At 34.6% G+C, this 15,616-nt stretch overlaps 1 protein-coding gene across 1 annotated transcript in view; it reads right to left on the reverse strand.

The window, feature by feature from the left end:
- LOC136851371 (uncharacterized) overlaps positions 1–12,527 on the reverse strand; it is a 61,979-nt gene extending 49,452 nt beyond the window's left edge. Inside the window, exon 1 of the mRNA XM_067125424.1 lies at positions 12,117–12,527. Within this exon, the coding sequence (XP_066981525.1) occupies positions 12,117–12,330 (214 nt within the window). The 5' untranslated portion in view covers positions 12,331–12,527. The remainder of the gene's footprint in view (positions 1–12,116) is intronic.
- Between the last annotated feature and the right edge of the window lie 3,089 nt (positions 12,528–15,616).

Here is a 15,616-nt window from a genome sequence, read left to right on the forward strand (position 1 = left end):
GCGTTATTTTTCAATATCGTTCGTCATTAGCTTCTTGAGTTGCACGGGTGGGCTTTATCAATTAATTATTTTTTCCATACCTGTAATTTAGTCATTAAGCGACAATTCTATTACAAATTGTCTCATAATTTTCACCTTTTCATAATTAAGTAATATTGACAGTCGTGCTTCTTATTACAATAACAAAATAATTTTCAAGTCTCAACGACCTCTGTACGTTCCATGCACGTGTGTGTGTGTGTGAGAGAGAGAGAGAGAGAGAGAGAGAGAGAGAGAGAGAGAGAGAGAGAGAGAGAGAGAGAGAGAGAGTCCATGAACTCCCAAGGAGCGTGAAGTGATATTTCACAAGACGGGAGATTCCTCCTGTTTCGGCTGTCCTTGTGTTGCTTCTTCCTCTTTTTTCCTTTAGCAATATTCCTGCTTTTATAGTCCGTGCTTTTGGGCGTCGTTTTGTCTTATTCTCGCTGCTTGAATGCGGTATTCAATCTTTCCTTTTTTTTTTTTTTTTTTTGCTTCTATCTTTTTTTTATTTTTTCTACTTTCCCTTCCTCGTTCACTTTGCGAGTTGTTTTCCCTTTTTTTTTTTTCTAAATGATTTCGTTATTGACGTTTCGTATTTTGTGCCTTGATAATGAATGTTCAGTTTTGCCTGATTTTGTTTTTAATCTTGTCTCATTATATTTAGCATTTCATTAAATGTGGGAAAAATTCTTATTTATCTTACAGACTCGTTTTCAGCTTTCATGGAATTAAACCATCATCTTATCTCTTAGGAGTCGCTTTTCAAAATGTCCAAAATAAAAAAAAAAACAATAAAGAGGCTCTGTGTATCTTTGTGTACAGCAACAACAAATATCATGAGTAAAATTGCCCCTTAGAAAACATCAACCATAATGACAACTTAGAAATACTCTTCAGTGCTGTGAAGACTTCATGATGAGGCTGAAGCATACATGCAAGAAACCTCCTGTCATTAAAATCATTTGACGAGAACTTAATAATAATAATAAGAGCTCATTGCAGATAAACAAGTTAGATAAACGCAGCATTTTAAATCGTTGCGGCATATGCAAAAAAAAATAGACATGTACAAGTATCAAATTGCAGTCAAAGTGTTCAGCAACTTTATGATCATTTTGTATTATTCGAATATTGTGCTATTATTATCATTGACAGTATAAATATAATTTTCATAAATATATTTAAGATGGGAGGCTTTGAAACCAGCTCAACTCAAAACCGATCTTAACCTTCAAACTCGACTAATCAGAAATTCTGGTTGCAGAAAGTAATGTAGTGAGCTTTCGAGACTTTCCACGTATGGGACTTAACTTTGTGCTACATTATAAATAAGCCATTGTGGACCGTACTTTCTCCAATAATAATAATAATAATAATAATAATAATAATAATAATAATAATAATAATAATAATAATAATACAGTTCCTTATTTTATGCATGATCAAATTTTATTTTTCATGGTGTTATCAGTAATCTGTCCTTAATTAATGAAACCATTTATCCATGGCTATTTTGCTTACTGATTGAGAGGAACCAAAACATTTGACAAAAAGTGTGAAATTTGCTCCATATAGAAACTTAGGAGAAATAAATCAGTTTTCCTTGTTTAACCATGACTGACTGAAGCAAAATAATTTCCTTGTTTAACCATAGCTGACTGAAGGAAAATAATTCCTTTGTTTAACCATAGCTGACTGAAGCAAAATAATTTCCTTGTTTAACTATAACTGACTGAAGCAAAATAATTTCCATGTTTAACCTTAACTGACTGAAGTAAAATAACTACCTTGTTTAGCCATAACTGACTGAAGCAAAATGATTTCCTCGCATAACTGATTGAAGCAAAATAATTACCTTGTTTATCCATAACTGACTGAAGCAATAACTCACTGAAGCAAAATAATTATTTTGTTTAGCCATAAATGACTGAAGCAAAATAATTTCCTTGTGAAGAAAACATTTCCATTCATCATGAATCGTAACCGATTGAAATAACTATATATTTCTTTATTTTCAATTTCACAGCTTTTTTTCCCCTGGAACAGTAGTTAACTGAAACGAACGATTTATTCATTTTCAAGTTGGCTGTGCTTGAACCGGAAGCAGTAAATGAGTGATGTTTCGTAGAAAAATGACTTGTTTAGACTCGCTAAAGATCTGATTGTCTCTGACCTCCGACCTTCGACCCTCTGGGTCTCTCATTGAACGATCCATTTTGCGTCGCCTTGACACTTACGAAGCCCTGTGGCATTCGGGGCAGAGAATTAATATCCTGGAAATATTTCGACGTCTAATTTGTCACAAACAAACACCCAAAATTATGTCAATTTTCATAGAAAATCTTAAGGCGTCCTGTTGTGTCAAGTTTGGAAGATGCTATTTAGCTCTGGATTTTATTCTGTCAAGTATGCTATTTAATTTTAGAGTTGATTGTGCCAAGTATGGGAGATGCTATTTAGTTTTAGATTTCGTTGTGTCAAGTATGGAAGATGCTATTTAGCTTTACATCCTATTGTGTCAAGTTTGGAAGATGCTATTCAGCTTTGGATTTTATTGTCAAGTATGGAAGATGCTATTTAATTTTAGAGTTTATTGTGCCAAGTATGGGAGATGCTATTTAGTTTTAGATTTGGTTTGTCAAGTATGGAAGATGCTATTTAGCTTAACATCCTATTGTGCCAAGTACAGAAGATGCTATTAAGTTCTAGAGTTTGCTGTGCCAAGTACCGAAGATGCTATTAAGTTTTAGATTTTGCTCTGTCAAGTATGGAAGATGCTATTTAACTTCACATCCTATCGTGTCAAATATGGAAGATGCTATTTAGCTTCACATCCTATTGTGCCAAATATGGAAGATGCTATTTAGCTTTACATCCTATTGTGTCAAATATGGGAGGTGCCATTTAGCTTTACATCTTGTTGTGTTGAGAATGGAAGATGTTATTTTTAGCTCTATAATCGTACTGTGACACGCATGGAAGGTGGTACTCACTTTTAAATACACAAACATAAAGTTTTACTTCATATTCTGTAATATGAGGTTTGGAAGATATTATTCATACATGATCACTCAAATAGGAAAATATTTTCCCATTATTCCCTTCTGTTATGCTCAAAAATATTGTTAATAAATAAACACGCCAAAAAAAGATAATTATTTGTTTTATTTTGTTGCATTATAACTTGAAGCGGTATTTATACACAGAAATATCGACGCCTGCAAATTTTCATTTTATAAATATTTGGTGTCAAATCTGCAAACAGCAAACACGCGCTGACATGAAATATCAGTTTATTCCTTTAAGGCTGGAAGATCCTATTTGTTTTTTTACACACACAAACACGCACAAACATGCTGCACATTAGCTCCTCGTATTCTGTTGAATAAAGCCTGAATAATAACCACGAGCGTGTTTGTGAAAGGCCCGGAAGTGTTTGTTCCGTGACCTTTTTCGAAAGTCGTGAGCGACTGGGAATTGATGTCTGCGCATGCGCTTCGAGGAAGGAGGCGGAACGTTTTAAAAAATCGACGAAGAAAAAACATAACAGAAAAGGAATTATCACATTTTTCAATCTTCCATAAAGATAACATCGACGAGGGAAATTTCTGTCTCCTTGTTTATAAATGTCTTGTTTAAAAAAATAACTTTGGAAAAATACCTTGTTTGTGTTTCCTTCTACGTTTATTTGTGTACCCTTCTGACTATTCCATGGATTTCAGGATCAACCACTTATTTACAGATATATATATATATATATATATATATATATATATATATATATATATATATATATATATATATATATATATATATATATATATATGAATGACTTTTTATGTATGAATGTATGTATGTATTCGAATAAAACCTAGGAGGCACGAAAAATAGTATTTCATATTTTAATGTATTCTCGTATATATGTCAGTCTCTCTTCATTCTTGAAGGAGTAGTCACTGTATGTATGTATGTATACATGTATGTATGTGTATGTGTATCTTCTCCAAATAAAACTATGAGACACGAAAAAAGTCATTTCATATTCTGTCTTTCTGGTATACTTCTTCTCTTACAGGAAATTGATTTTGTATGTATTTATGTATGTATGTACGTGTGCACGTATGTATGTCCGTATCCTCTCCAAATGAAACTGGCAGGCCCGGACACGGAGTCTTTCTCATTCTGTCTTCCTCCTTAACGGAATTCTTGAGAAATAGGATCACCTTGACGCGGCATTTTCTCCCAAAAGGGAATCCGCGAGGGGTGACTTTTGTCCATATAACGGTCTTATCAGGGATGTGATATTCGTGGAGGGGAATTATTCGGAACGAGGGAGGCAAGAGAGAATAATAATAAAAAGGGGAGCTCGTTCTAATAACAACAACAACAACAATAATAATAGCAATAACAACAACAACGACTCATAATAATAATGGCAATTAACAACGAACGACATAATAATAATAATAATAATAATAATAATAATAATAATAATAATAATAATATAATAAATAACGACCATAATAATAATAATAAAATAATAATAATAAAAACAAAAACAATAATAATAATAATAATAATAAAATAATAACTAATAATAATAATAATATGTAATAACCCTAATATGGTTTGGAGTCCCCGTCAGACGGCAGGTCACGTAATTTATAGGAAATTGCTGTCAAAAACCCGTTATGAAATTGGGCCCTGGAAGAGCTTGATAATAGCAATAAATAAATAAATAAATAAATAATAAATGAGTAAATAAATAAATAAATAAATAAATAAGTAAGTAAGAAAAAAGGTAAATAAGTAACTTATTACATAAATAAACACACAAATGAATTAATACATAAATCAATACATATGGATACACGGTATCTTGGGAGTTAGTACGTCATCTGATTCCGAGTCTTCACTTTTACTAAACGGCCTGGGTCAGTTGGTCCCAGGAATGTAGTTCACCTTACAACCCATCCACATGTTAATGCACAGGATACATTCAATTAAGCCGATAACAGTAAATAAACAAGTGAAAAATGCGCCGAAGTTTCTTCGGCGCACTCGAGTTTTGTGTACAATCGCTACAGCGCAGCAATCGCGCCACTGAAAAGATTCATTTTCCGGTGGTCTCGGTAATAAACTTAACGACGGTCCGGTGGTGGTATGTCCTTTATCGTTGCCAGATGCACGATTATGGCTAATCTTTAACCTTTTAAATAAATAAAACTACTGAGGTTAGAGGGGCTGCAATTTGGTATGTTCGATGATCGAGTGGTGGATGATCAACATACCATTTGTTCAGCCCTTAGCCTCAATAGTTTTAAGATCTGGAGGGCGGGACAGAAAGTGGGACAGAATAAAGTGCGGACGGACAGACAAAACCTGGTGCAAGCTAGTTTTCTTTTACAGAGAACTCAAAAGGACTTAGTCTCCCTTTGCGTTCACTCAAGTTTTCGAAACCCGCGTAAGGGAAACTTAAAAATACTATGATTCTCATATGAATGCTTTTTCCAATGCAATCTTCACATCCAAAGCAATAGGTGGAAATACCATTTCTTCTGATGAATTTTCTTCCGGCAACCCTAACATACCAATAAAACAAAATGATTTGATTTGAATGACAAATAGACGAAATTTAACTGCGTTGCGCTTTCGTATAAATCTTTCCATTCAAAAAAAAAAATATATACAGTATTCCTAAACTATTTCCTTCGAAATTCCTCCGCACCCAAAAAAAACTCTAAAGCTATTTCCTTTAAACTTCCCACAACAAAATAATAAATATGTAAATAAATCGATAAATAAAAAGAGAGAAAGAAATGGATAAATAAATAAAAAGAGAGAAAACGACTAAAAAATTATTGTTGTATAATGACGTTTGGCAGTTAGATAAGGGACAATACAATAGCAAATGTTGAAGAAACGGAAAACATATAAAACTTCAGTGAATGAACAGAAAAACGAGAGAAAAGAGAGATAAGAGAGAGAGAGAGAGAGAGAGAGAGAGAGAGAGAGAGAGAGAGGTGGGAGGGAATGCTCATCTTTGTAAAATAATAGCTTAAATCAGGAGGGAAAGAAAAGATTATTCAAGAGAGAGAGAGAGAGAGAGAGAGAGAGAGAGAGAGAGAGAGAGAGTGGGAGGTGTAGGAAAGCAAATCTTTAGAATAATAGCTTAAATCAGGAGGGAAAGAAATGATTATTCATGAAAGAGAAGAGAGAGAGAGAGAGAGAGAGAGAGAGAGAGAGAGAGAGAGAGAGGGCGGGAAAGCCTGTTTTGTAAAATAAGCAACTTAAATCAGGAGAAAGAAAAGATTATTCAGGGGAGAGAGAGAGAGAGAGAGAGAGAGAGAGAGAGAGAGAGAGAGAGAGAGAGAGAGAGAGAGAGCTCACCTTTGTAAAAATAGCTTAAATCAGGATGGGAAGAAAGATATGGAGAGAGAGAGAGAGAGAGAGAGAGAGAGAGAGAGAGAGAGAGAGAGAGAGAGAGAGAGAGAGACTAAATCAAGGAAGTTCTTCACTTCTTCCTTAATTCTATTCGGGCTAACGAGACAAATGATCAAATTTTCTGAGGCATATTGTCTTCAACGAGCTGTGGGGAGGGAGGGGAGAATACGGGGTGGTGGGGGGGGGAGGTGGAAGGCAGAGGGGTCAAGGCCTAAACAGGCACACTCGGAAGTCACCCCGCCCGAGCATAAAAGCCGTGGACTCTCTCTCTCTCCACTTGAGGAAATGTTTTTCGCTGTCCTTCTCAATAACACAGGCGCCAGCACGCGTCTTTCCAAATTTGTTTCATGTGTGTGAAATAGGAATAAAGGATTTATAACTATCATCCAATTCTTTACATTCACACATTCTTACTTGTCAAGAATTCGAATGGCCTTTCTTCTTTCCCTTCATTTCTGACCTTCCAGTTTGAACGGTTCTACCAATTACACCCCGTTTTCTTAATTTGAAACATTCTCCGCCTCCTTCTTCTGCAGGAATTCGTTCTATTCTCTGTTTCCCCTTTGTCTCCCGAAACTTGTCTTTGTCTTTGTTGCATTCCGAATCCTTCAACGGGACCAGGTCACAGGCCTTCCCATAATCCTTCAGGAATTTGCCTCTTTTTCCAATCTCATCTTGTCAAAATCTTTTTTGGGATTTTTTTTTTTTGTCCCATCTCACATTCTTCTCATTTTTACTCTTACTAGTTTGTTTGATTCTTTTATACCTGACTGTCTTTATTCCACCCGTTTTCCGGATTTTGTTTTTTATATCTCATTTTCTTTATCATACTCCTTTTGGATTTATTCATTTACATCTCATATTTTTTCTATTCCAGTCTTTTCCATTTTGCTTTTCTTTTGACGAGTAAGGCAAATGATATATATATATATATATATATATATATATATATATATATATATATATATATATACATATATTAACACACAATACACACACACACACACATATATATATATATATATATATATATATATATATATATATATATATATATATATATATATATGCGAATAAATGTGTGTGTGTGTGTACCTGGTATAATTATACATAACAAATCAATCTGCATTTAAATGACCATGAAAGATCGAACGGTAGAATGTTCTACGTCAAGTAAAATATAAATAAATAAGTAAACAAATAAATAAAACAATAAAGGATGAATAAAATATAAGACTGAAGGTACTGGTTCGAAGCACTCTAAGAGCAGGAATCAAACAGCATATTTATAGTGACTGAAATTCTGGGATTTGACGTCGCAAGTGACTAGATCACAGTTCTAATCGGTGCTGCTTTGGCTTATCTACGCGTCACCTGCGAGGTGCTAGTACTAAACATGGAGGAAGCTCAATGGTACGCCGTGTTTCGTACTAGCACCTAGGGGATCAAAGTAATATATACACCTATATCTATATTGTATTATATTATATAGCATTAATATTATATTGATAAACGATATCTTCGATCCCGAGGGGCTAGTACTAAACATGGAGGAAGGTCAATGGGACGTCGTGTTTAGTACTAGCACCTAGGGGATCATAGTAATATATACACCCATATCTATATTGTATTATATTATATAGCATTAATATTATATTAATAAACGATATCTTCGATCCCGAGGGGCTAGTACTAAACATGGAGGAAGGTCAATGGGACGTCGTGTTTAGTACTAGCCTCTCGGGGATCAAAGTACTATATGCACCCAATTCTATATTGTGTGGCCGACAAATTATATTAACAAACGATATCTTTGATAGCTGAGGGTGCCGATCCATTTATATCACTTAAAAATTCTCCGGTGATAATTCCCCATCGGGGATGTCCCCGAAGCAGCTGGAATTGGATATTAAACGACATTTGTAACTTCATGATTGTACGTAAATCGCGGTGTGATAAAAATTTCATATATATACATACATACATACATATATATATATATATATATATATATATATATATATATATATATATATATATATATATATATATATATATATATATAGAGAGAGAGAGAGAGAGAGAGAGAGAGAGAGAGAGAATCTTTTGATACGAAGTCGTTCTGTAGTCAGTGCAGATAACACGGGCGATGTCTTTCACCAGCGAGTGACGTCAATTCTCCGCATCGTCTTTTTTGTTCGCCTTGGCAAATTCTATCTGTCACGTGCTCGATCAGACGCTCGATTGCCCGACGACGCAAAAAGGCAACCGGTTTTGCCAACAGGTGATCTGACACTCGAGTAGACTAGCGAAGCTGCGTTGCTGGGTTGTGGAAACGTGTCTCGTGTGTTTATTTACGTCGAGGCTGCCGACGAGGATTTAACTCTTCCTGTCTAGATTTTTGAATGGGTTTGCTTTTCGTTTTGTTTTGCTTCGTTTTGTTTTGTACACGTTGTCTTTCCCTTTTGTTTTGTACACTTTGTCTTTGCTGGTTACGCGGACAGATCTTGGTAGTCTTTACGTATTTTTACGTCCAGAAAGTTTCAGTATAACATCTTTCTTTCTTTTGTTATAATAATCTAGGATTTGGAGCGTAGGCAAATAGCTCTTTATTAATAATACTATTTATTTTAAATCTTCTACTTGTAACCACTTAAAACCATCTGGTATTCAAATACAATCAATAGATCGGAAGCCTGAACATCACTTTATGTGCCAAGTGTTTCTCCTCGTATTACCACAAGAGATAAATATATTTGTAGGATATTCCCCCAGCATTATCCGTTTTAGACTATATAAATCTTGACATTCTCGCAAGCGACGCCAAAGAATTACTCATCCATCAGTTAATCTCTCTCTCTCTCTCTGTCATTAAGTTTTCCAACTTTTCGCCCTTGAAGCGTAAAGTTACCTTTGAAAGTATCATCTTCCGTACAGAATATTTATTGGCAAAATACTATGAAGACGTTATTCACACACACACACATACACGAACACACATACACACACACATATATATATATGCCATATATATATATGTGTGTGTGTGTGTGTGTATGTGTAAGTGTGTATCAAACTGACGAATATCATCAACCAGGAAGTAGGAATGAGATAACTTCCTACGAATCTATTGAAATCCAATTGAAGTCTCTTCCGAATCTTAATCTTGAAACTCCGAATTGACTCATAAAGAAAGAACTAATGCATTAAACTTTCTTGACCTTTTAAAGGATATTAATGACAGTTTTAGTACACTTTCTAGGGGCAGTTAATATTACATTCAGTACAGAAAGGCGAAGCCATAGCATATGTTTCCACAACGCTATGTCCAACCTTCTTTAATATTATCAGCAGGGAGCCCTCATTCGGACAATATGGCATACGAAAAACGTATTACATAATAAACAAGATCTATAAGGGATTCTAAATACAATTAACATGTTTCTACTTCATTCACTCTTTTTACTTTAGTTTCCTTTCTCTATACCTATTTTAATGCACCTATTAATTTTTCTTTAAATATCCTACTCGACTTTCAGAATATGTTTGTATCATTTTGAGATAATTCATTCGTTTACTCATTTTTTATCCATTCTGTACTATCCTGATTTTATGGATTCTACAGAAGCAATAAGTACATGAATGAAATGATCAATATATAAAAACAACATCTACGGAACTGAAGTTATGAAAATAGGGAACAGAAAGCATACATATATATATATATATATATATATATATATATATATATATATATATATATATATATATATATATATATATATATATACGTATGTGTATACAACCATCTACGATCGCATAATCAGCAACATACACAGAAATCTCATAACCAGCGACGCGCCCCTTCTATAGAACCTCGCGATCAGAATCGCCAGACTGCGCCACTTGTACAGTGAATCAGCCGTAGCATCCACATTAGCTGGCTACCGGAAACTCATCGGAAGTCCTAATGGCTCAACGTAATTGGGAAATCCGATCCTTATATAAGTTTAGCGTGCCATTGCGTTGGGAGAAAACTACGAAGGTCATGTCAGTATTGACGCGATATGGGGATTTCAGTCCATATGGACACCAGGGCCAATGCTGTATTGGCCCTGATGGATGCAACCTTCGCGTGTTATAGTTTTGAGAGAATTCAACGGTAGTCACGCAAAATTCGAGTGGTATCAAGGTTACGGCACAGTTTAGGCCCTATAATGATAGCTTTGCGCAAGATCTATATATTTTAGCATTACTGGGCTTCGGTATTCAACCGGTATGTATCCACCTACCAGTCACCTCCGATATGCTAGTACTAAACGTGGCGGAAGCTCAATGCGACTCCGTGTTTAGTGTAACTAGCCCCTCGGGGATGAAAGTATTATATACGCCCATTTCTATATATCAATAAACGATATCTTTGACTCTCGAGGGTCTAGTACTAAACACGGCGTCCCATAGAGCTTCCGTCATTTTTAGTACTAGCACCTCGGGGGTGACGCATTCCTCGTTTTTGCCTTTGAATTTCGAGGGAAAAAATTGATCAGCAATATGTTACTCGTAAAAAAGATGATCATAATGTTAGTCTTTCATACAACATTTTTCTCTTTAGCTCAAATGACCATTGACCAAAGTATGGGTTACGTGTTACTTTACGGGTTGTTCATAAGGAAAGATACTAATACACGATTACTTCATAAACTACTGTAGAGGTAACCTTTAGACACGATTAACAATCATTACTATTTTCTTTACATGAACAAAGAAGCTTCCACGGGATATAATAGCCAAAGGTAAACAAAATAAACAAATGAATACAGAAAGATAGCAACAGCTATATAACAAAAAGGGCCCCTCGGCCATTTGCCTGTAATGTTTTAAAGACGTTGCCTGATATATATATATATATATATATATATATATATATATATATATATATATATATATATATATATATATATATATATATACTACACACACACACACACATATATATATATATATATATATATATATATATATATACATACATACATACATACATACATACATACACACACACACACACATATATATATATATATATATATATATATATATATATATATATATATATATATTTACATCCGGTGAACCTGCTGCTATGGAGCCTACTTATTAACGTGCACTTTGGGTCAAGCCTCATGAAACTGAGAAACATACACTAAATTCTTGATATCAATACGAATAGGCAATGAAACCAATATAACAACTGTAATAAATCCTTGTAGTTTTCTTCATCAAAGTTATCAAGCTCAAGTTAGAGAGAGAGAGAGAGAGAGAGAGAGAGAGAGAGAGAGAGAGAGAGAGAGAGAGAGAGAGAGAGAGAGAGAGTTTGAATTTATTTTTCTTGTTATATTTCTAAAGAACGACTTAACGATCCGTTAGTGACGCTGTTTAATGGCTCTGAGCAATTTTGAAAAACACACTTGAACAAATGAGCAGACAAAAAAAAATTCACTTGAACAATTACAAAAATTGAACCTTTTAGTTCTCGGACCTCATGAGCGGAAAGAGCCAGAAACTTATGAATAATAATATAACAAACAAGCAAAAAAAAAAAAATTAATAATAATAATAAAATAAAAAAAAGCAGAAAACATGTTACTCACCGAAGTTTACCCTGACAGCCGGACCTGGCCCTTGCCCATCGACTTTGAGTGCGTGCTCCCACAACCTGACGAAGGCGGTAGCTCCTGCTTGGGCGGCGTTGTCTTTAGTAGCGTCGGATATCGACGGAATCACCAGCAACGGCTCCTCCTGAGCTAGGATTCCAGGGGCGGCGAGGAAGGTAGCCAAAGCCACCAAGTGGCTTAGGGAAGCCATACTTAAAGGATTCGGTCTCTCCCTTTGCAGGGGCTTTCACCAAGAAGTCTCACGAGAGCTGGTGCCTCCGAGCGAGTGGGAACCGAAACGAGAAGAGGGACGTCCTACCACGCCGACGTCCGGTGAACGACTGCCCGCCCAGTTGTCTGTCTGTCTGCCTAGACTCACACGCCGTGCCTGGAAAGGTGAAACCCTGTGGTACTCTCGCGAGGGAACCTTGGAACCACTACGTGGCGACTTTCAGCGATCAAACCCCAGTCCAGGATTGGGTGTGCAGCCTTTCTTATGCGCTTTTCGCTTCGTGAAAAGAAAGGAAAAGGAAACAGATGAGTGCTGGTGTTTCTGGGAAATCGTAAACAGATGTTTATCTTGGCCTCCTGTTAAATTCTCTCAGGAAATTGAATGCCAGGGGCTGCCAGCGCGCGCATCATCTGCAATCTTTTATCTTAAAGGAAGAAAGAAGAAGAAAAGTCTGATTTTGTTTCTACTAAATTCCTATAAACAGAAATAATCAAATAACACAGACATCTTGGGTATAATACGTTCGTCTTTCGAAAAGAAAAAATGACATTGGTCTAATGTGGTTTTATGATAAACAGAAACTAATAATACTCCTGGCCTTCAGGGAGATTACCTAAACGACAAGAATAATAATTAGCATTTTATGAATGAAAAATGGTTGACGATGTTCTTGAGTGTGTCCTTGCACCTCTCATTCAAACAACAAATACATTTAGAGAAGCTACATAACTTACGCATTCAAATTCTCATTTCGTTAAGACGATTGATTTCCAGTTTCCCAATAATTTCAACTTCTCGTCCGCACACAAAAAAATTGCTGAAGATGCTTAAATTTGAGAAAACTTACGAAGCTTTTTGAAAGATTCTAATATGAAATTTGGAATATACACAGGTTACAATATCATGATGATATTGTAGCCTGTATTTTCTTCAACATATTCAGTATTCAAGTAGAAATTATGAAATGGACAGCAATCGCTTGTCCTATCAGGAAATACCGAATCCAGTATTATTATTATTAAGATTGTTGTTATTATTATTATTATTATTATAATTTTTCTTAAAATTTTATCATTATTTCTATAACAGATTTTTAAAAAAATTCCCCAGTTTTATATTTCTCTTTTATGTTATTATTATCTAAATCTTCAGCATTATTGTTTTGTCATTATTTTTCATTGGGGGGGGGGCACGTGCCCAGGTGCCCCCCCACACTCGATCCGCTAGTGATATCATTATCTTCATAATAATTAATACCTGGAGATGCATCTCTCATTTGGAACTTTCGCTAACATTGTCGATAATGCTATGCCAGTAATTGTTAAGTGCACTAAAAGTGAAATTTGTCTCGGCAGTTCCAGAGGAAGGGTTCAATTATAGTCACAGGATAAATGTACTTTTGTTGTTTTGGGGGATAAATAATGTGTCGTGTCAGTTTTAACGCAATGCTGCATATATTGTTGATAGCCTTTTAGATACTTGGTGAAGAAGTACACATTCAGGTACATACGCACATACGTATATATACACAAGCACATACTTTATAGGAAAGTACTCACTTAGTCACATCCACATATACATACACACACAAACACACATGGACACACACACACACACACATATATATATATATATGTTTATATACATATTAATAATGAGTATACATATATATATATAAATATATATATTATGTATACATATATATAATCTATATATATGTATATATATTATATATATAATCCCTTTTTACTGGTAGTAAACGTAACAGTATGAAAGGTAAGGTTGTTCACTGGCTTACAAAATACACCGTATGAAAATGAAAATGGAATTTTCGGTTTTAGCAAAAGGAAAGCTTCATTATTTTTTTGCAACACTGAAGCTTTGTAAAAGCATATTCAGTCTTCCAGAGGAAAATTTTACGTTTTACAGATACGCAGAAACTCATGAACGGAAGTGAAAGTAATGCTTGTTTTTTTAAGTCATTCGTAGCAAACCCATAATTTTGATGTTTTGTAAATCAAGGGTTTCATTAAAAAATATTCCAAAAAGGAGTTTTTTTTTAATAATCGGCGAAGCACTGGCGCTTTTGGTCAAACAGGGAAAAAGACAGGAAATTAATCAATATCCTGAATTTAAAGTAATGACGGTAACACCAGACCAGTCCAACACTACGTTTTCTTTTTTGCTGACAATTACCTTTCTCAATAAAAATAAAAAGTAGCCCATAGAAAACGGAAAAAAAACTATCGGATATAAAACGGAAAAAAAAAGGACCTGAACACTCAACCACAAACAGAAGAGGGAAATAAAATGAGGCACACCCAATTGCAGATGAAGTTCGTCTCTAGCGAAAGCCCAGAGTTTCGTCGTCCGATTTCTTTCGCGTGGAAACGACTTCGGTGACTCAGCTGTTTTCTCAGAATGCTGTTGTCGGCGCCCCTTTCCGGTGGAGGCACTCTTAGGAGTGTAATACTTTTCGGGTAATAATTGGTAACTATTGACACGTCAGTTACTTAGTATGAGTAACTCTCTCTCTCTCTTTCCGATTATTTTGTTTTAATTACAATGTATATACGTAGACTTTGTTAGATATATGTGACTGAACAGTCATGCACATTTATACTTGTTTGAGGTGAGAAGTATTTAGCATTCACATAATTGTTACTTTTTTTTTATCAGTCGATGTATATATATTTACCTATGCAGACAGTTACGTAACACACACACATTATTATATATATATATATATATATATATATATATATATATATATATATATATATATATATATATATATATATATATATATATATATATATATATAGTATACATAATTAAACGATCCAGTACATGAGTACATGAATACATATCGATATTTTTGCGATTTTAGTGTGTAAGAGCAAAAGTAGTTGCATACATGTGTACATAACAGTCAAAGTGGCAAAGATAATAATAATAATAATAATAATAATAATAATAATAATAATAATAATAAAACTTCATAAAAATGCTCCATCCGAAGATAAGCTATAAACCCTACGGAGTTAACACGCACAAAACATATTGACCTCTTCTCATTATATTTGATCAGACAACCATAATGTGATCGAACATCTCTTCACGTTTCAAAGAACAACGAGAAAGGTGATGAAATAAAAAAAAAAAATCAAGATGACAGAGAATCTAATGAATTCACGTCATGGCAAAATTTCAAGCTTTCAAGACTAAATAGGACTGTTGACATTATTTAATAACATAAAATGTA

Source organism: Macrobrachium rosenbergii, chromosome 23, assembly GCF_040412425.1.
Source record: "Macrobrachium rosenbergii isolate ZJJX-2024 chromosome 23, ASM4041242v1, whole genome shotgun sequence".
Taxonomy (NCBI): Eukaryota; Metazoa; Arthropoda; class Malacostraca; order Decapoda; family Palaemonidae; genus Macrobrachium; species Macrobrachium rosenbergii.